The sequence below is a fragment of the Apostichopus japonicus genome, chromosome 4 (genome assembly GCF_037975245.1).
Source record: "Apostichopus japonicus isolate 1M-3 chromosome 4, ASM3797524v1, whole genome shotgun sequence".
Taxonomy (NCBI): domain Eukaryota; kingdom Metazoa; phylum Echinodermata; class Holothuroidea; order Aspidochirotida; family Stichopodidae; genus Apostichopus; species Apostichopus japonicus.
The window spans coordinates 25,973,589-25,997,604 of record NC_092564.1 but is presented as its reverse complement, the minus strand read 5'-3'; the positions used below and the strand labels follow the sequence as shown (position 1 = coordinate 25,997,604).

Sequence of the window (24,016 nt, the reverse complement as noted above, 5' to 3'; positions counted from 1 at the left end):
AATTTGTAACCAAGAACTTTTACTTTTCTATCATCCGCCCCCCCCCCCCCCCGAATCCAATAATATAGATGGTTCGCGTGTTATATAGATTCATTACTATAATATATACACTGCCGGAAAGGTTATAGCACTGGCGATGATCATTCTTCATTATTAAGTTCGTAATTCTGCGGAGAAAAATTCTCGTTTCTCCAACACCCCGATGCTAACATAATTCTTCTTCGTTTTCTTTTTCATTTTCTGTTTCTGTTTCTGTCTCTCTCGAATAAAACGACAAAACAAGATGATATAGAGATTGAGTTACACGCAGGGAACTATAATTACACTAGATAATTAGAGACTAGGAATAGAATTTATTCAGTCGTTCTAACATTTTATAATTATATTAAACGAACGCGACACGCTACTATACCTTGGCGGATTAAGGTGCGAGACTTTTTTTTTTTTTTTTTTTAAACGTGATATGATCATTTCATTACGTTAACGATCCCTCGTCATGCCTTGAGAAGTTTTTTTTTCTTACCCCGAAAAAAAGGAAGGAAAAAAAACGGTTGGGAGTTTTGGTTAAATGCTGAAGAAAATTACAAATAATGAAAACGGGCATGAATGACGTCACATGCGAGACGCGTCCATTTGAATAAGCCACGTCTCTACATCAGCTGGAAGCACTGTTAAAACAAGAAACGACGGCTGTAGGGCTTCTAATGTTGACTTAATTCATGTAAGAGATTCTTGACATTTTCGAATCAATAGCCTCCGCGATCAGCCGTTTGTTTTATGTTTCCGGTTATTTGTCATTCCTTAGTCCAATGTCTGCAAGGTGTTGTTCAGGATATAGTAGCTCTTGTTAGGCGGTTATATGCAAATCAAGAAGATCTATCGGTATGCCGCATTTTACGGTATTGGTGTTCAACATTGTGTGTGTACTTTCATGCGGACTGCTTCATTTGAATTTTAATCGATTAAAATTTTAATCGACTAAAACACCATATTCAAGATTAAAGGTTTGTTTTTCATCACAGCTTGACAAAGAAGCAACGAATGCAAAACATTTCTGTAAGAAAACAAAACATATGTGTTTCCATTCATTCTCCTTTGTACAATTATCTAGAGAGAGGGGCGTTGTGGGCTACATATCTGTGGCCCGTAGTCAAGAAAAGGGGGGTCTAAATATTTCATCATCAAACCACATGTGCTTCATTTCCTAATGTTTCCCTTAATATATTACAATGTTCATTTTCAGTAAAAAAAACAAAGAAGTAGTTCCAACCTTTTCTTGAACACCATCAACAACAATTATATACAACAAATAAGATTTTTCTCATTGTCCTGGTCACCTTCCGAACCTCCCCCTCTTCCCAATACACTTCCCCAACCCCGCCCCTATCCCCATCCCAATAAACGTTAAGCACACAAACACACGCATATATAGTCGTATACGCCCATTTACATCACTCTCCACAAGACCTAATGATGGCATTGGTTTTAGAGTTAACACTGTTTAATATTCTACTTTGAAACTATGAAAAGGAAACACCAAGAGAAAATAAAGAGGGTTTCAGATGCCAGGGCAACTTGAGTCCGCGACGTCACAAATTTAAAAAATGACAGCTCCCAGACACAACATTTAAAGTATAGGATATCTCCCAGACGGAACAAGATTTTAAGCTAGCTGTTTCTTCGATATATATATATATATATATATATATAGATATATATATATAATATATATATATATATATATATATATATATTTATATATGCCAAAGATGATGGTTGGGTTGGTGTCCCCTTTTCTAATTAGGTCTTGAAATATTTCATCGTCGCGCTTACACTCGTCCATATTCATACAATATTCATCCATATTCATACAAAATATATTCGGTAGTGTCATGAAAGAAAAAAAGAGAGTAAAGTCTGTCGATTTTGACTTCATACTTTGAATGTATAACTTCACAAAATAGTCTGACAAGTCTCACTTTCGTGGTGATGGTATGTTAGTCCACGAAAATAAGGAAAATATACCAAAATTATCGCAAAAATATGGCAGTATGGCAAATATCCTAAACACAAAGTATTCAAACTATCATTTTCTGAGAACCTTTTTTTTTTTCTTTCTCTTTTGATGTGTTGATATCAACGCCTAAATTCCCACCCTGTTCTTTAGCCTGCACGCACGCATGTCCAAATATAACATGTGCGTGGGGATATAATCATCACGCCTATATAAATAGATTTAAGTGTTTATATAATGTACCATACCCAAACGGTCACTTTTGATAAAGAATTAGCTCCCATCATATCATTGATTCGAAGAAAGTGATAGCATTTTACAACGGAAATTTACTCCTGCGTAACCATGACAACTTTTTTTGTAGGAATTGTCCATAGACTTGTCAAATTTACTTATGACTTTAAGAAAGAAATTTTTGTTTGTATGTCAATCACCAAAGTTGGCGTCCAATTAACAATTTAAATAAGTTAATTGGTTAATGAATTGTTAAGGTACTTTATATATTTTCATGTGCGGAAAAAAAAACCACACGCTATGTGTACAACCCAGATTGATAATTTTCAGGACATAACGTTGGTGGTTCGAAGGTGTTTGTGGCTAAAAAAAAATTAGTAAATATGGTGATGAATTGTGAAGGTGAAAGAAATACCAGTTAAATTAAATAAAGACTTGGAATAATTTATTTGTTGAGTATACGTATGGTGCATTGAATAATGTGTTACATACACATGTAATTTGCTGTTCGGTCTTCAGAAATTTGTGGTTTTCAGAAACTTGTCAAAACAGTTCCGAATGGCACGCAAACCAATTGACGCAGAGATGTATACAATTGGTACAGAGCAGTCTTTTCACGATTAAACAATAAAAACATTAGAACGGCCACAAAAAGTAAATGCAATAATTTATGACATTTTTCTGGTGGGTAATTTATAAGAATAAGAAGTTAATCGTGGAATACATGAAAAATTGCTTTTGTGTTTTTCATTGATTGTTTTCTCTATTGATTTTACCTGCAATCTGTGAATTCCCTCGAATTGCGTATCATATATGGTGAAGGTAGTCAACGCTCATTTCATTATTACACGACTAATTAGATTATTATTTATTCATATTTACGACATGGATATTAATTATACATTGCGACTGTATGGGGTATCATTTTTTGTATTGAAGTGTACCTTGCATTTTCATAGCAATGTTCTTTGCCTCTACATATCATAACATTTATATGCGGGTTGCTTTAAATAGTAAAGGCCTAGTCTTTCTTTTATTTTTCGTTGGGCGCGGGGAGCGATTTTTATTCCCGTAGTACAGCGAGGGATGAATTATGAATTATTCATATTATGTGTTTCTTAAGTACGGTTATTCACATTTCCTTGCTTCACTTCACCGAGTTGGGAAAATATTTTCTATACTGTAGTGTTATGTCCCGCTTAAGAGCACTCGTATTGTCAGTACGAGCAGTATGAACATCATGTTTTCTATCATGCAGATCAAGGTTAGGAACTGTTGGTACTGTCAATACCAATGCTTTGAAGCATGATATTGGAGTAGAGTTTATAGAGGTATTAGCATTAGGAAATTGTCCCAACTAGCTATTCACTCTAGCCACAACCAGTAAAGGTATACGTAACTATAACTTAGGCAACATGTTATAGTATATAGCAGTCGTAGTGAGAGAATTACTGTCACGTAATGCGTACTACAGGTGTCACTGTGTATATATGTATATGTACTATACTTCACAATGGCTAATTTTGATCCTGTTTTTCAGCCTTAATCTATCACTTACAGTACAGTTGAGTCTGTGAAGGTTATCAGTCGAAGTCAGTTAAAGTTACTGTCTTTAACACTGCGTTGACGGTTTGAATTAAGCTGGGAAAGGGAAGGAAGGGCAAATAAGGGGAAGGGGAAGAGGACAAAGCGAGGAAATCAAAAGGGATCAAGGAGTGGGTGCAAAAATCGAGATGGCTTTATTAAAAATAAAGATTTCAGCAACATCGAAAGTGAAGTTTTAGCAAAGAGATGTATATTTCTCTGTATAGGAATTGAGATTGGTGACTGGCGGAATACATCAGTACTAAAAGTTCTGAAGCCAGTACTGAAAGTATTGAAAGTAGAGGTGGTTATAGTTGATCGATTCACAGGCAGTGAGGAAGTTATCTCACCATATGAACATTAGATCAGCTCAAGGAAGAACAAAATTTGAAACACTAAATGGGACTCCCATTCCTATTGGTGTCATTGTCTGATGCAGGAAATTGTATACAAGGGCGTAGGAACCGGGGGGCTGGGGGCGGGAGTATCATTCCCCCCCCCCCCCCCCGCTTCGCAAGTCAGAAAACCCCTTTTTCATTTCCAAATGAGAAAAAAAATCTCATTTGGAGCACCAAATTGCATCTAAGGCCAGGTGAAAATGCAAAATTATTTACAAAATGGAGTGGGTGTCGAAGTGTGTTATATTGCACCAGATTGCATCTGAGGCCACCTGGAAATAATGAATGGTTTCCATTCGTGCAATAGTGCAAATATTTCATTCGTTGAAAGATGGAATTTGTTCCATTCAACGAGGCGCAGCCTCGTTGAATGGAACATTCCATCTTTCAACTCATGAAATATTTGCACTATTGCACGAATGGAAACCATTCATTATTTGTATAATATACTATAATGACTATAATAACACACATAAATGTGAATGCTCTCATGTCTTTCTTGCCTAGAACTTTATACATAGATCGATATCTGTATATACATATACTACTGTATGCCGATCAGTAAGCATAGCAGGTCCATGGTCACTGGGGCATTCTGGTTCTACGAATGAACGTTCTCCAGCTTGTGCAGTTTACTAAACATCCATTATTCATAAACTTAATCATGCAATATAGATGAATAATTCATATTGTTCCCTCGCTGTACTACGCGGTGGAGGGGGGGGGGGAGGGGGCGGATAATTTTAAAACTATCGAGGAGTAATCATAAGAATAAGTTTCAAATGGAACTGCCTACCTGCACTGTATGGGGTTGACCGTAGGGCCCACCAGCTCAAGAAAGGGTGACGTAACCAATAGTCTTTCATGATTTGATCTGCAAATAATTAGCATATATCGGGAAAGATGTAAATGCAGGTGTCAAAGGTTATAATTGAAATGTAGTAGCATCCAGATTTTAGAGGGTCGTTTCAGCAGCATTACGTTAAACACTATTGAAAATAACTAAGGTCGTTCTTTCCCATAAATTTAATAAGTTGTTCTTGTCTGTTCGTTCGATACTTTTCCCCTTGTGCATACTCTGTCTTATATTAGTTGTTACTTTGTTTTTTGTTGTTTTTTTTGGGGGGGAGAGAGCACTGGTTGGATTTATCCCGCTTTAATAATAGCGCATTGTTGTCTCCCTACGGGGCTATGTGTGTTTTAAATTAATTGAAGGAACTCCCTCTTTTCTTGGCAGAAGGGGGAGGGGGGGGAGTGGGGAGTGCATGGGTCAGGTGTTACTTGCTGGATATTTTGTTTTTATAATGGCACAGAATAGCGTTTTAAAATAATAATAATAATTAATAATAATAACAATAATAATTCATTAATTAATAATAACCACAACGGATTTTATATAAATAGTGACTAACATTCATATAACATTTGGAAAAAGGTATATTTAGAATGATCTTTGTTTCATTTAATTGAAATTATAAGACGAGAACAAAAGAAAACAAACAAACAAATAATCCTATGACGAGCCTTAATCGGGTATTTGTTTATGTACAAACAACAATAACATTTAAACAAAATAACCTTTCCTTTGTTGTGCTTAATGTACATATCACATTATCATTGAAAATATGTTGGTTATTAGAAGGGGGTTCGAAGCATTAACCTAATCTAACGTGCAGAGTTTGCAATTCTGAGGTCGATGGTTCGAATCCCAGTTCTAGCCAAAAATGCTTCGCTCTTTTCAAGACAATTACTGTACATAAGTGTAAACACTTATTGCGTATATCAGTAACATTATACACCTAAGATAATAAAAAAATAAGCAAAACCACGATGACAAAATTGATGTTTTACGATTAGACCATCGAACGCCTGCAGACAAAACTATTTTTATTTTAACATCTTCAATCGTTATTCAAATTATTATCGACTGCGCACACATGTCACAAACACATATCAATATGACATTTTTCCAAACTCTCTCGTTATTAAATGATCCCCAAAGGTTTGCGGTAAAAATATATTCTGAAATTAGCTACCATTATATTTCTCATGATGATAAGGAAAAAACAAGGAGAAAAAGGAACATGCATGTTTGTTATTTGATTGTCAGCCTTGACATTGCTGAGTCTAGCAAAGCAAGCAAGCCAGGGGAGAACATGTAACAGTAATTCTATACATATATGTGGCGGTTAATTGAAAAACTTGAGACAACTGACAAAAGGCTGTGATTAGATTCGGGAAACCTCAGCTCAATAGAATGATTTGTCCCAGCTTGGTGGTATAGGCTTGTCAACAAGCTGATGTACTTTCAAATTATCTTTCTCGCTGTTTGACTTACCATAACGTTATATGCATACATATAGAAATGCATAGCAAGTGGTTTTTGTGTGAATATATATATATATATATATATATATATATATATATATATATATATATATATATATATATATATATATATATACTTCTGCTCTATTCAGCAGAAATCAGTAAGTCGCTTTGCCTTTACAACCATGCCGACATCTTCTCTATAAAACAGTTTCAATTCCTGCTACTCCTTGTCACTTTCGGTGATCATGCTCTGAAGAAGAGCTAGTTTTGCTCGAAAGCTCTGCAAAAACCAAACATTGGCTGTTTTACTTCCAATCACTTACCTAATTCAATTATTGTATCTCACTCGAGATCCAGCCTTTCTCTAAATGCAGCATAGTTGTTTAACAGTTTTTCCGTTATTCCTATATATATATAGACATATATAGACATATATAGACATACATACGTGTTTCTGTAAGTGTGTGTAAGCTATGTATACAAGTATAAAAATATGACTGAAATTAAACATTGTTTGTACGATCATGCACCGCTAAACTACGGTCAAAAAAAAATAGTCCTACAAAACATGTTCGTTGGCTGATTACCAATATCGGAACGCTCACAAAACGAAACAATGCACTGTTGATAAACTTGAATGAAATTTGAGTCGAGCTGATGATAGGCATTTTTTCTTCTGCAGGTAGTGAAATGTAATCGCCTAAAATTGTGCTGGCAGTTTTAATTTTCTTGAATACAATAATACTTGTTTCGTCGAAGTGTTTGTTTGTATGCACAGAATCATACGTTGGGCTAGACCTAGACAAATGTATTTACATATAAAATCAACGGAAACAGAGATTGAGATGACTTCCACATTCACGATGGGAGGTATAGAGTCCCCCTCGAAATAGAATGGTAATAGAAAGGAATCTTTTAGCAGATTTTTGAGCAGTTACAGCATTATTGTATTTCAAACGAAAGGGTCAAGTTGTTGAACAATAACCTTCAACACCCCTCTTCGGATTGCGGGACCAAGTTGGAACAGATGCCTTCAGTTTCATATTGCGTTACGTGGACACTTTCTAGTGCAGAACACATATAGTATGCAATACATACAAATACAAACAAACAAAATACAAATACAGAAGGCAGTAAGTGTATATAGACCGATACATATAAAGTCAGTATCTATGCAGAATGTAGTGTACTAAACTATGCGCATTACTGCACAACACAGTCACAGAGTGTGTAGCCTATACTATATGGAACCTTGTTAGGTCTCAGAATATATGGTACGCTACATACTGATACATGGTCATTAATGTTTTCAGCTATGAACAAGGTTGGCAAATAGACGACATAATTGTGGTATTTACTGTATGAATTAAAATTTGATTAAATATTTATTGAAGCTTGCAGTACTTGTATATTTGCCCAAAACAAAACAAAAAGGTTAATAGACTGACATATCTAAGTTAATAGATGGATAAATGGATATAATATTTTTAGTATTTGTATATCCCCACCTTCTTTTTTATGCTGAGATGTCATAGAAATGCACAAGTGGGCTGGTTATAGAAGCAAGTAAATATATGGACAAAACATAAACTATATACATATAAACAAATTTGGTGCGTCCCCGTGGTAAAAAAGTAATAGGGTAGCCGGGCGAGAAACAATAATAAGAGCAGGATTTTTAACACATTTATGACAAAACCAGAGGATTTTAAAGTTAATACGAATCTTTCACAGGGAGCTAATGTAACTGGCAAATACATTCATGGTCAACATGAACACAGTACTATGATCATGCCTAATATGAACATGAGTATGATGGAGACATGCTTAACATCGATCAATGAACGTGTTTCCCACCAAAATAAACATGATTATAATTAATGTTCATGTTACAGTGATTACACTGAAGAGATTAATTTATAATACATTTATCATTGTATCATCACATACACATGTTACCCACAGATATGATGTTTGACGACGAAAACTATAACGATAACATAGAAGTACAGCAAAAAACATAACGAGTTCAAACATAATATATATATAGGCCTATATCTCACCTTTCGCCCGATGTTCGTAGAAATCCGGTGTGTCTTCGGCCTCTTTGCTCTTTTCCGTTCCATTAGCGACAGGTTTGGCAAGTAGTTGGCTCTCACTGACCGTCCTGCCAACAATGCGACGCCTCTCTTGGAATAGCTTAGCGAGTCTTGTCTGTCTACTGGAGGGTGTGGTAGGGGTAAGCGGCATGGCGTCACTCCCTTCCTCGTTCGAAACTTCTGCATTCTGCCCATTCTCCTCTTCCTCTTCCACAGCAGTCTCAATTAAGTTTGAATCTATGATTAAGTTATTAGAGATTCGAGTGGAGAGAGGCATGATAGTACTTTCTCGCTTTCGACGAAATTTTCCTCCGAGGAATATCACAAAAATGAATCGGTTTTTTGATAGCGTGATTTTCTTGACGGTACATCCACCTGTAGCCAAAAAAATAAATGATATCAATATGCCATAGATATTATGTATGGACTATATGAACAAAACGGAAATGATTCCATAAATCAGAACACTTTGATCAATAAGGTGACCCCCTCCCACCCCCCCCCCCTTCCATCCATGACATGCCAAATATGATACTATAGATATTCAACAGTATCCGTACTGTATTAATGCTACAGGTCCTTGATTTCCGAATTTGTCGCGTACAATATTTTATTAATAAACCAAAACAGTACTAAAGGCTTTCACCTACCCCACCAACATCACCCTCCCCCCTCCCCCTCCCCTTAGGGAAGAACGTGATCAGTTTGTGCTTCGCGGACGTTTTATCGCTGAGTTTTTATTCACATACATTCCGCAACTTGACGAAAAGAGAAATAAGGAGTGGTGGAATAACTTTATTTCTTTTTTGCATTTATTTTTATGATTATTATCATGCATATACAGAAATGACTTTCAACGTAATAATTAGTACGAGAAAATGGACAAATTTTCTTTCCACCACAAATAATGTATTTACCAAAGTTATGGTTGGTCGGTGTATTGCTATATATATATATATTTATTTATGAGAAAATGAAGAAATCTATACTTTATAACACAAAATTCGCATAAAGTTACTTTAACATTTTAAAGACAAAATTTGGGAAATTTCAAAATTAAAGTGCTTATATGTTATATATAAATATAGTTATCGTAATATTTCACCAGAACAAATATGACTCAGTAAATAAACATTTCACCCTCGATTTTGGATTTGTTACTATTTCCGGAAAAAAAGAGTCCTTCATTTCTCAGACTGAGTTAATTTGCTTGTTATATCAGAGTGAGCATTATGGAGTTTTGACATTTGATAAAGGTTTTCTCAAGTTTCAACAGCGAGAGCTCCAAAAAAAAAAGGATTAAAAAGTAGAAGATTTGTAAGTTTTTTATTCTTCTTCTTATCGTATATATCGCCATTGTATACAATGATAATATTGTTTATTCAAAACCAAAGTAATCAGGATAAGTTTCGGGACAGATGACAAAATTCCCAAATGGATTTTTTGTTTTCTTTTTTTCATCTTATCCTTCTTCTTTTTCCTTTATCTTTTTCTGAGTATCTCTTAAAAGCTATATAGCATAGTCGTATCGTTGCATTCAGCTTGTAGAGTCGTATACTAACACCATTAGTCTCAAGGGCTAACTCCATATAAGGGGAAAAAGAAAAGTTTCTTTTTGCAAAAACACGAGTTGCGATTAACTTGAGGTTTGTGAGGGGTTTTCTCTTTGTCACAGTGAAACGAACGTAAATTCTTGACAAAAATATATGAAATGAAGCAATAAGCAGATATAAGTATATGAAGCACAACTCGCGGTTTAAAAAAAGCATTTTTCTCGTTAATATCATTTATATTTTACTTTTTTTTTCATCTGTGTAAAAGGAATCCGCTAAACGCAAATTAGTGTTAACGTAAAGTCAAGGTTACAAATGTTATCGTGCTGTTCAAGTTTGTTTGGTAAAGGGTTAAATTAGTGACCTGTTTAAATCTCGCGAAAAATTAGAAACAACTATGCGTGTATAGTGTTTGTTATCGCTATATGTATCGCTATTGTATTAAGTATCGCTAACATTGTATTATTATGATATCGTTGACTATTAAAATGGTGTGTGATTGATGTGTGTAGTTCTCAGTATGTTTTATCTTATACAGTGCTTTTTCATTGTAAGGCGCTAATTATTATTATCATTATTATTATTATTATTATTGTTATTATTGTTGTTATTATTATAATTGTTGTTATTGCAGGTAACATATGTATAACATAATACACACACCTATTCATCTTTTGTAAACATCTAAGAAGGTTGAACCTGTTAGTTTAAACTATTGTTGTAAGTTATTTGGAGATATATTGTTGGTCCTAAGCAACAGACAGATTTTATAAATTTGTCAGCAATTGACGATCAACCGTAACTTGCATAAGTATGTAGCATAATTCGTGTGAGCTCAGCGACACATACAAGCATACATGGGTGCTTAGCTTGCATGGTCACGTCAAAATGGTTTGCCCCTCACCTTAGCCTCTCTTGATAAGAGGAGGAGGGATATATCGCAAAACCTGTCATCGCCGCCAACTAATGCAGGAACGTGTACTCGCTTGAAAGACAGTAATTGAACAAAACTAGGTTTACATATTCCAGATCAGGGATGACAAATAGGTCGTAACGTCTGAGTATTCAACACATGCGTAATATATATATATATATATATATATATATATATATATATATATATATATATATATATATATATACATATATTTATATATATATATATATTTATATATATATATATATATATATATATATATATATATATATATATATATATATATATATATATATATATATATATATATATATATATATACTATGTATATACCTACTCAATCGACTCGAGAAGATCTGTCACATGGAATGTCAGGTGACATTCGCGAAATTCAGTTCCACTACGTCACATATATAGTCACATGCGCCGTCTTACTCACCACGATTTGTCATTTGAACTGTAACCGCAGATCTCTCCTCGGCGGAGGAAATTACAGTGTTTTGCGCGCTGTAATGACGTGTGCTATATTTATTCAGCTGTAGTTATAATCCTATTAAATTTATTTTCAAAGCGATCCATCTTAACGTAATCAAGTCGGAAAACTTGCAAAGGGAGAAGCTGAAGATTCAGAAATTAACTATCATGTTTTTGAAGTAAACATGGATGGTTTTCCCTTTCTCTTTTCATATCTCTCTCTCTTTACCTCTCTTCATCGCTATTTTATTTCTCATTTCAGAAAACCGGACGAAAATGGCGGAAGATTTTGCGGTTTTATAAAGAGAACTAAAATTTGAAGTTTTGGGTAACGTATGCACGTTGAGTAAGCGTCTTCTTGTTCATGGTTTTAATCGAACAATTTGATGAAAAGATCGATTTCACATCTTTTTTTTTTTATTGAAATGGAAATATGGAAGGAAAGAGATCAAATGAATTGTGGCATGGGGTAGGGGAAAGGTATGTTGTAGGGACCTAGTAGTTTTTTGTGTCATTTTTACAGAAGACGCCGCGGTTAAGTTATCCGTATATTCTTGAGAAGGAAATATGTACAACACGATTTGTTAAATAAAGTTAGAAACGTTGCACTTTTATCAATTAATTATGAGATGTAATGGGATTTGCTTTTTTCTCAAACATAAAATTTGGAGATCATTTGTAAAGGGGGGGGGGCAGGCGGTCGGGGGAGGGGAGGCAAGCGATGGCAGATTGCCTTAACTGGAACAAACGTTACTAAACGTTATAGCACAGAGAAACTCATTGCTTCAATTACTTGCTTCACATAGGTATACATTACTGAAATTATATATTTTTTATACTATTCATTTTTATATAAATTTAGAAAATTGCCGTGACAAAACCGTAACATATCATAATGGTTGTCATGTATGAATACAAAATTGATTGCATTTGGTAACAAAATGACTAATTGCATGGCTGAAAAACAAAGACAATAAAATGCATTGTTTCGATTGTCAATTATAGGTTACCGATAATTAGTGGATGGGATAACTATTATAAAGTCTCGAAATAATCAGACTTATCTTTTTTTATAGAAATAACAAGTTAAACTTGTGGGTATACGGGGGGGGGGGGGCATTAAAGAGCCGCAAACACAATGTTTGCTTGACAGTACACAAAAAAAACATGTTTTTATCCCTGTCAAAAAAAGCAATTAACGAACGAAACCGTTTGCGCTTTAGCTTGTTCATTCAAGAAGGCGGACTAAGAGGAATTCACTTTGATCAATTTATGACGTCATCGTTGCATGACGTCATCGCCTTCTCCGTTTGTTGCTTTTAAACGTTTGTCTCTATATATAATTTACGAATTAAGGATATTTCCATATTGGGATATCACTTTCGCTTAAGACTGCACGCACTTAATATAGTTTTATATCGTACAAACATGTCTGACTTCTTATGATGTCAATTTGACGGTCGCTTTCCTATCTTGAATTAATTTTTGGAATATTCGAGTTATACCCTACACGTCTCAACTTAACCTTTCAAGATATAAAGAGAAGCAAATAGCCCTGGGGTCTTGTAGGGAGTATACACATTGAAAACAATTTCTCACAATCAGAAAATGACAAACCAAAAAAAAGGACGGTAACCAGCAAAAACTCGTCAGATTTTTTTGATTGTTAGCAAATAAATAAGACAAGAGTGAAAAGATTGCCAACATGCGGGTAAGAGAGTAGATTGGATGACGTCATCTAAAAATTCTGCGGCACGACTAAAAGTTGATTTGATCCAATACTTGGTGTTAATTAGTGACCTACAAAACGTGTCTCGGCAAATTTGAAGCGTGAAGCTGTGATATCGCTTTCACCTGTCAACCGAAACTATTTATAAGGTGTCAATTTGTATAAAGGGATTCTCACTGATGACAGAAGGTGAGTTGAAAAGTATACCTTCAAAATTTAATTTTTATTTATATCAGACAGAGCGAAAAATAGAATACTTTTGCAACTGTGAAAACTGGGAAGTCGTCTGGAATACAACTTTTTTTCGGACATTTTTCAGATTTTTTTTTCAGTTAGTCTAAGACAGCCTCGAAGATTTCCTCCGATCTTTCAAAATCAACTCTTTAAAAGGTATGACGTCAGTCTAACACAAGAAATACTGAACGGTTCCTTCAATTGTGCATAAAGTGGCGCCACTCAGTTTTGAACGGTGACTTCGGACAGAAGTTTATGTCTCGATATGTTATTTTATAGTCAAAGAAGAATGTTAAACTTTAGTGCAAATACTATGTTTCTCTCGTTATTTCGGTTTTCAAGATATTCTCCTTTAAAGTATGCAAAATCTCTGGATTGCTCCTTTAAGGCTAAGCTGACAATGACGTTGGCTTCTCAGTACAGGCCTTTATGCTAATATTAATCCACCGTTTCTTAACTTATATCTAATTCTATAACTAATATCTCAACCAAAACATGATCTTCTATAGCTTCATATAAACAACAGATTTTCATTGGATGACGATCCAACACCATTTATACTTGACAAGTTGGTAACACACTATTAACACGTTATCTGAGGCCATACAAGTACCATGTTTCCTCGTCGAATTTTGTATTGCCTCTAAAGGTACTGACCTATTGGTTTGTGTATTAGACTATACGGTTCAGTCGCTTTTACTGATGGACCACAAGTATTTAAAGGGTAATTTCTGAAAAAAATGAAATGTGTTATGGCAATAAAAAAGCTATAGACTGATACTAGTAATATGTTTTAACGGCCTACATCATATCAAAAGTATATTTTAGTCTACAGTCATCCTTTTAAACCAAGACATCGTATATGACGCATGAAAGGTGGTAAAAGGTCCATGCGTGCGCTCCACAGATTGTGACGTTAAACGTAGACGTTAATTCATAAACTACACCTTTGTGTATAGTATATATAGATGAGTGCCAATTCTATGGTGAGCTTTGTGAAAAAGTTCGTTTTAATTTCATGTACATCTGTATCATTTATTGGCTCGTCATATAGGCTACATACTAGGCCTATACCTTAAGTAATGTGCAAGTATTTATATCCTGCATTTTATAATCCAGTATATATATGGAAGGAACAAAATGATTTCCTCTGAATCGTTTAAGCAAATCAGTATTATAAGTTACATCCATTAAGACGCGATTTTATATGGTTTATTTATAGGTGACAATAACAACCAACTAAGCACCTCCCTCCCCCCCCCCCTCCCTCTCCCTCCCAATAGCGTCCAGTGTGCTTTTTAAGAAACGTGTAAATACGTCAAAGTTGACATACTCTATCGTCAGTTTGATCACAAGCATGCAGATCTACGTTTCTCGAGAATCAGGCACCATTTCTTTTATTTCGCCGGATATTAACATAACATTAACAGGTATACACAATACTGCATGGATATCTGGAACACAATATACGATAGGTCAATATGCAAATATATGGGGATACATTCATATTTATAATACCTCACTAGTATTGCTCAAAAGAGCGTATACAATGTTCCAAGGCCAGTTTGGTAAGTTATAAGTTTCAATACGGTTCATAAGAAGCAATTTATATTTTATTTGTATTTGTAGACTATAACAAGGAGGTATATGACGTCATCGTAACGTCATCAGTCTGGTACTCCAATGGAAGTAAGGATACCCCCGTGTTTTGTAGTTTCAAGGACCCATTATACACCTATTTATAGGACTCTCTCAAGCTGAGATAGTGAACTTAGTATATTACTGCATGACATGCACGAAACGTCAGGGACAACCGTGACTAATACCATATAAACATTTCTGTGCAGAGATTCCCAGGCGGGAGGGTATGTGACTTTCGGCGAAACCACTAAATCATACCTTATATAAGGACAAAAAAACAAGGACCAGTCATACGTGACGTCACACAGAACAATTGAAAATGTTCAATTACTGCCAATTTTGAACATTTAATCCATTTAGGTATACCCCCCAGAAGCGACAATTTTCCTTTTAGCCTTGACCTATTTCTCGAAGTTTAATATATTGGAAAGGTTATACGCTGAGACCCAATTAATAACAGTAAAGTGAGGTTAGTCAGTCAGGCCTACTATAAATATAGGACAATATAACGCTATACACTAACCCAACACTGAATAGACCTTAAATGAACACATGGAAAATATACAGTCCTCAAAAGTACTACTTTTATAAATGATTAAAAAACATGGGTTATACGCACGATGAACTTTATATAAACCCATTTTGACTCTTACCAGTTGCATTAGCCCCCCCCCCCCCCCCCACCACCACCAATTTAAGATATAATCTATGGAACGGTTACAACGCATGATTCATTATTTCGATATAAAAGTTAACAAAAGTTATGTTAGTAACGCATTAATAGCTATATTGTTAACTCTGCAAGTGACTTTCTCATGACAAAATTCCAAACAAGATGGAAAGTTTAATTCATGAGTATATTTTTTATATATTCTTTGTTTTGTCTATTTTATGAATTAATCATGTGCGGGTATATGAGATTTGTAACCACGACACCGTACCAGATATGTTAATTAGCTTGCTTTGCCCACATTTTGTATTATCGACTTTCACTGCGATAAAGAGTACATTCCTCATCTGGTGAAGGTTGAGCAGTAAACAAAAAAAAAACGAAAAAATAATCCCTAAACTTTACAAATATCCTCTCGTTATTGTTATCAAATTTAACCTATGTACTATATTTTCATGTATATTGTTCGTTGTTAATAAAGTCGATTTGTGTATCATACGCATATCGATATAGGTTATTTTTATCGAGTGTATATAGTAACAAAATGACAGCATCATAAAGACATGTATATACAACGTGCCGTACAGTGGTCAACATCAAACAGAATTATGTGCTAAATAAACTTTCATTACTTTAATGCAGTATTCATGGTATACTTCGGAAATTACACGGAGAGTTATATGGAATCTTTGACGTATTAAGCGAGAACATATTGTAAGATCTTTTACAGCAACACTTCATATATTGTCAGCCAACTTTCAAAGTTTACTCCATTGCGACTTGGAAGAGGCATGAACAACATTTTGACCAGTATTACAGAAGACCACATTTGAAGTTCATTTTAAGTATAAATTTCGTACTTTGTGTTCTCACCCCAAGAATCATGTTAGGAAACGTAACTAATCGTGAATGCGCCCATAGAAAAGTACACACTAAACTTCTTTAAGGCATGTGGATATATGGTTTCATGTTTATCCCGAAAATTGATGCTAAGAGGCGTGAGGCAATATACTCAGCATACACTGATCGCACTGACGATCCTACACTTACACTTTTCGAGTAAGATGCATGGTTTTATCTAACCCCAAGAACAATGCTATATGCGACATAACTAAAGATGGTCGTGCCAAACTGTAGATCACATACCATACCAGGTATGTGCTTTTCCCGCGAATTCGCGGAATATCCATGATTTCTTTTCTACCTCGGGACAAAAACTATTATCCTAACACACTATAGCATACGCAAACTGGAGCCTATACCGCAATTTTGGCAAAGTTCCGTGATTTTTTTTTTACCCCAGGCTCCTCCCTGCTATACTATACATCCCTTAAACGAGGGGATTCATGTGGTTCCTGATTCGTATTCCAAAGCCGACACTAGTCTTATAAAGTCATATACACATCACTGACATTGCATGGAGATTATGTTCCTTTAAAAATATTCTAGGTTAATTTAGCTTCGACAGTGACGTCACACGGCATTTGAACCTATATAGGCCTTTACATGCCAAACGAAAACACAAATTTTGAATATATTATATATATATGAGAGTGACAGAAATCTTGCAAAAATACGTAGAGATTTGACCAAAGTTCGGTCGTTACACTATACGGTATGTTATAATGCAAGTTAAATTTATCATTTGTCGTTCGTCAATGATTGTGTACTTTTGGAGTTTTTATTATTATTATTATTATTTATCGTTTAGCTGCTTCTTGTTGTTATCGTCTCTTTGGGGGTGGGGGTTGGTGTGGGGAGGGGGGGGGGGAGAACATGATCTATGAACTGAGATTTAGGATACATTGTTGCTTGTTACATATAATATCGTACAAAAGATGGAGAAAGGTAAAGTTGAAAATTGGGGAATCCTGGATCGAAGTTTAAAACGGCTGGTTTAGTGTACTAACGATATTTCCATTCCGATCATATACACTTAGAGTGCTACAATACAATGGCCTATACGGACAATATAAAATATAACTTCTCGTCATATTAAGGGTGAAATTAGTGTAGAAAATATCTTGTGAAACTGCATCAGTCCCGATTCTTGTATACAATGTTAGGCTACGCTAGGTAAAGGCCTAACATCTCCTATATGATAGTGTTACCGGTCAATGGACAGTAGGTTAGAAAAAGGTTAGGTATATCTGTTACAAAAGTGTGATATATATACTAAGCTAAACACCGAGGTTTTTTATTATTATTATTATTTTAACACTTTCTTGCAGCAAATTATTAATCAACTAATACATGATATTGATGCACCCTATAAAGACAGGCATATATATATATACATAAATGGACGTATCCGAAGTAAATAACATTTTCATAAAATAAAAGAACGCAACATCTTTGCATATATTCTTCACGAGCGAAAACCTCTCTATATCTAGGCCTATGTTTATGAACCAGCACATTTGACTGCAGAATAAATGCTGTCATGGCAACGAGCTACAACTTAATTCATCACAACACACCCTGCCTCTCATCAGTGGTTGTCTATTCAGCCCACTCTTTTAGTTTTTGCCCTTGATGTCGGCAGAAGAAACATCATCACAACTTGACTTATTTTCTGTTCATCATACATTTGGAGAAAATTCTCATTAATGAAAAAGAAAAAATCACGATTTGGTATACTTCTGTGAATGATTTGTACAGTGTATATAAATCAATTATTAGATAGCCAAAACAGCCTATATAGGAAACAGCCGGCTACTGAAATTCCAGCCAATCAATACCATTATGTCATGACTGGAATATTACAAAGCTTTCTCAATATACTCATAATTTTATTAGATATAAAACTCCTGTCCTACGTAGACTATACGTCTTTAACATGTCCAGAGTATAACTCAATTGTCCTAAATTTTTTCCCTTCTAGCTTCCTTCCTCTCTTTTTTTTTCTCTTTTTCTTTTTATCTATCATATTTATGGACCTATTTTGAAATAAATTTCAATAGGTCTATATTAACAACCCGTTATGTAACTTATTCTGTGTGATGATTTTGTAATATATCATGTAATTACGCTTATATATGCTTTCAAGCCGTAGGCTGCTCGAGTACCGATACGACTGTTTTCATCATGGCGACGAGAGTTCGCCGAAAAAGATCTCCCGAGGTGGTTTGGAACGTTCAAGTGGGGGAAAGTGGGACAAGATAGAATCCGAATTGAAGAAAAGTCAATATGATTGACACGGAATATAAATATCGGTAACGGACAGAAATTAGTGGTTCAAAGCACTTCAAAAAATTTGTGATATCAAAGAACTTCTATTTCTCTTTTTATTATATTTTTTATAGCTATGATCAATTTCACGTGATATATATAGCTTCTCACCATTGGTGTTATTTAGGGAGAGGTCTCGCTCCATGCACCTCTACAATGCAGAATGTTCAAGCGCGCGAGTTTGTGTTCTGTCCACTGCGTCAAAATGATGTACACCACTCTCGGTAAATAAAACTTGTGACCAGAATGAATTAAAACTGTCCCCACCACCCCCACCCCCGCATCAAAATATAAACATAAAATTAACAACAGCAATTCTGTGATAAAGTGTAAACAGCAGCGATAATAGGGGGTGTGAGGGGAGGGGGGGGCTACCGTTACGGATATAATTTACCTGATTAGAGATAAAGCGGATAGGTAGTGGATGGGGTCAGCTGAGCCGGCAGGGATGGGAACTTGGGTCGGGGTCTTGTCATACATGCTGCGTGACGTAAATATACGGAAATGGGCTTCGGATTTAATTCATAACTGTAATGAAACTTCATAGCAAGAAATGTTTAACTCTATAACCTCTTATCAAAAACTGTTTTGTGTTTTCTTGATAAGATTAAAGGCGACATTTTGTCTCGAACTGTTATGACGTCACACTTTTGTAATATATAGAGAGGATGATTAAGATGTTGCCTGTTCTGTTACATGAGTTATACCGGACAAGACTATATATAGTGTTGATCGATTTCGTTTGGTCTGCAAATCACGTGACATATAAACCTTCAGTCATATTGCGGTAAAGTACCATTCACTCTGCACGCTCATTAATAAGACCACAAACATTACACAGACATTTTATACATACATACATACACACACACATTAGTACATACATACATACATACACACATACAGACAAAACCCCATATATACATACATATGCCAATACACACACGCATGCACACATATACATATACATTTGAAGCATGCAGAAAACTCGCTCGATCAGTTTCATCCACGATACACCAAATTTTCGTCAATCCGGTTATCATATATAAATTGATGCAATTACGTACAAGGTAAATACAGTTATACTACTATAACTCGTCCTTGGCTAATTATAACAAAATCTTCATAATTATTTCATAGTGTACTCGTGGGGCTGTACATATTAGTGTGCGTATATGTAACAATTCCATGTACTATATATGTGGTGTACAAAAAAACAGATGGACGAAGTCCAACTTATTTGATATGATCAGGGTTTTTATTTTTATTGTGCGTTTCTTTTTTTTTCTTTTTCTTTTTCGTCAAGATGATATTACGAATGTCAACTTATTCTCATTCAATCTAAGAGACTGAACTTGTTAGGGGAACGCAAAAACTATTGGGTTGTTTTACAGTGAAGTATAAGGTGTTGAGTTGCTTAAGCGCATATTTTTTAAAAGGATGTTTTTAATTTTGGTTTCCTTATATACCACTGCAACGGAAACACATCATACGGAATTGAGCCATGTCTGTTACCCGTCAATCTCATCACCGTCCCCCCCCCCTCCCCCCACCACCAAGCATCTGGGAGTTGGGTTCGTTCTATCTGTTCTCTTTCGAAGGGATACCTCACTCGACGTATACCATTGGCATGATCATGTATATATACGGTTACTGTCTCGATGTAAGGGGAATTAGGTTAAGAGGGTAGTAGTAAATTGTTTGGTTTTCGTACCCATGGCACTATCTGATGTGACTTTTCAAAAAAAGTATCGTTTTATTTCTAAAACTTAACCTAACCATTTTCCTTTTTTTCACAGATGTTCTCGAATAGCTATATGTAATGACTTGTATACCATCGCACACAAAGATGAAATTAGCTATTAATTAGCCTAAGTAATTGATGGCGTCAACTGTTTCTATCTCCATAACCCTCCCCCACCCCAACCCCCCGGTTCCCGTCAAAACAACGTCCCGATTTCTGCGCACAAGGTGCGCAAACGAACAAAACTGCAATACAGTTTTGGCTGCATTGCTTGTTGGGCGTTGTGAGTTTCCCCGACTAAGTTGCTGCTCTATTAAAACTTGTAACCATACATGCTATATGTACAGAACAACACTTTACATTCTAAAATAGCTTATATGTAAGATTTGGAAGACAGTTTAGTCACGTGATGGCTGACAGCGCACATTCACCGCACAGAGATTTAATACTACTCTGACACAAATCAATTTATTATTTGGAATTTTTGTCATGACTGACTGAACGTAAAAATTGCTTCATATTAAATTTGCTGGCACACAATGTACGGATAACGCAGAAGTTACAAAAAAGCAATAAAAAATAAAAAAATATTACAAAAATTAATCACAGAAAACATTTAAATTGTTATCGTTAATTGTGTAACTGTTCGTAAATCACATATCATCTGATATATCTATTCAATAACGAAAAAAAAAATTGTAAACCTTCGATACATTTTTCTCCTATTTCTTACAACATTGTGTACAACATTATACACTTAACTTGGTTATCATCGTCCACATGAAACATACGTACTTCTGCGCATATGTGCATATATACTCATGAACTCCAGAAAGTGTAATATATAATTTATAATCTAATTTATTTGTCGTTTTTCTATAAATGAAATTAAATATGAAGCAGGCTCCGAGATTTCTTATATAGGTAGCCTATATGTGCGAAGGCTAAGTTTTGTACTTTTGGTATAGATTTATATATTGTGTCATGACCGAAACAAATTACGTAAAATATTCTAACAATATTCGCTTAAAAATATACTTTTTTTGCTTATTTAATGTACAAAAATTCTCCGCATCGTATTCATCAAACCAATCAAGCTAATGTCGAAAAATATGAAATGATATTTAAGGTAGCCGCAAAATTCAAAGTGCAGGTATACGCCTATAAAGATCAATGAATGAAAGATCAAGAGATGAAATTAATGATTGTGGATTAACATTGAAATTTTGTAAATCAACTTCATGCATGAAACCTCGGAACAATAGGCAATCTTTCTATTCTTTACTGAGACACTTTCTCTCGTAAGGGTAATGAAACGTATTTTTTTTAACAGGCACGCGATCCCGGCTTCCCGGAAAGGTCTTGATTACAAACTAACACTTAACTCCGTTATATCAAACTTGTTGGTTCTCCTTCAGATGCCCACCAGAAATGTTAATAAGCTACGTGTCTCCTATATAAGCAAATAACAATGGTGGACGATATCAAAAGAAAACGATCGCAAAAAAAAATATATAAAAAATAAACTGAATTTGGAGAGCTTTCCATTTCTGGTGATACCTATACGTTGTTATCAACTTGATAAAACAGTCCGACAACGAAATTGCTATTTAAGAGTTAATCATTATTCCTGCGTATGGTTGTTCCCATTGCTTGTAATTTAAGATCAAATCGTTTTATGGAAACTATATAAATATAATACTAACATAACTGAAGAGATTATACACAGAGAATAGACAAGTTTGATGGCGATGGCACCTTTTGGCGAATTATGTCGGAAAACTTTAACAAAATCAACCTGTGAAAGAACATAGGCTAGAGTCAACAAAAGTGTTAATTATGGCTGAATTCATAATTATCACTATTTACGCTAAGTTACGTATGCAAGCGTTTATAACCCATAGTTACACCAGAAAAAAAGAATTAATTGTTTGGTATCCCTGTTTTGACTATGAAAACTGTATTTCTAGGGATATTTAGGTAAAAGAGAAATATTTAATTAAAGATTAATGATTTTTTTTAAAAGGCATTATTCTATATTTTATTCTAATATTTATTTTCGATCTGATGAAATTATTAACGCATAAGCATACATGAAATTACGCAGTTACCAAATATACATACATATTAACTATACGATATGAATTAAAAACCAAGTTATTCGATGTGTTATAATTACAACTAACCTGTATACTGTAACGGTGACTCGCCCACAATTTCCTTCTATCCTGCAACAAATCTCGGAGCCAAATGCCAAAGAAATAAGACAAAGTAGAAAACCAAATGAGCTTATACACACTGCGGTGGATGATTAAGAGTTTGTCGCATCCCTTGTGGACGTTTTATATATGATAAAAGACGAGTTAACAATGGAGAATTTGCCAGTTCTTATTTTTTGCCCTAAACAATCCGACCAATCAGAGACGCCGTTACATTGCCGTGTCGAGACCACTATATATAGACATACTAGTTGTAATCAACGTTGTAGTATTTACTACAAATAATAAAGTACAGTGTTTTCAAAAGTATTATTCCTATGGGTTGACAGGTTCATGGCATATGTTGAGTGACCCTGGAATATGCACTACTTTCCATTTGGTTATGTTTGTTAATTTTACCGTATAGAATTCAGCACCATATTATTAATCTTAATATACCCTCAAAAGTGTGCAATTTTCTGACGTTTATTCTCCCCCTTCTCTTTGTAGGTACAGATTCCATACGCTGTGTATACTGTGTAACCACTGAACGCACGTTGAGGTAATTGATTCATAATTAACTTTATATTTTATAGGTGGTATATAAAACTAACATGATGGTATGGATTTTCCTAACTTCATCGTACGAAAATATGGCTGGTGGTATATGCAAAACATAATTGGTGGTGAAGAGGCTTTGATAATACGGCAATATGAAAAGATATTTGATAGTGTGTGAAACCAAGTTCGTGGTATACATACTTCGATACATTGGTCGTATAAAAAAATTACTTGATGGGCTTGAAAAGTATTTTGATGGTCTTGAAAAGTGCGTTTGAAGGTGCATTTTCCTTACGAAATCGTATGAAAGTGGTACTTGATGGTATGCAAAACTAATATTATGATGTCCTATGATAACTCAGTCGTATGAATATATATATATAT

The 24,016-nt window shown here is 34.8% G+C and overlaps 1 protein-coding gene across 2 annotated transcripts in view; it reads right to left on the bottom strand.

Moving 5' to 3' along the window:
* LOC139966951 (glutamate decarboxylase-like) overlaps positions 1-23,354 on the bottom strand; it is a 49,250-nt gene extending 25,896 nt beyond the window's left edge. The window contains exons 1-3 of one of the 2 annotated variants that reach the window (XM_071970456.1): positions 23,060-23,354; positions 8,625-9,035; positions 5,027-5,104 (exon numbers count right to left, since the gene is read on the bottom strand). In XM_071970456.1, the coding sequence (XP_071826557.1) occupies positions 5,027-5,104; positions 8,625-8,937 (391 nt within the window). In that variant the 5' untranslated portion in view covers positions 8,938-9,035; positions 23,060-23,354. The remainder of the gene's footprint in view (positions 1-5,026; positions 5,105-8,624; positions 9,036-23,059) is intronic. The other variant, XM_071970457.1, reaches the window with a different exon arrangement.
* Between the last annotated feature and the right edge of the window lie 662 nt (positions 23,355-24,016).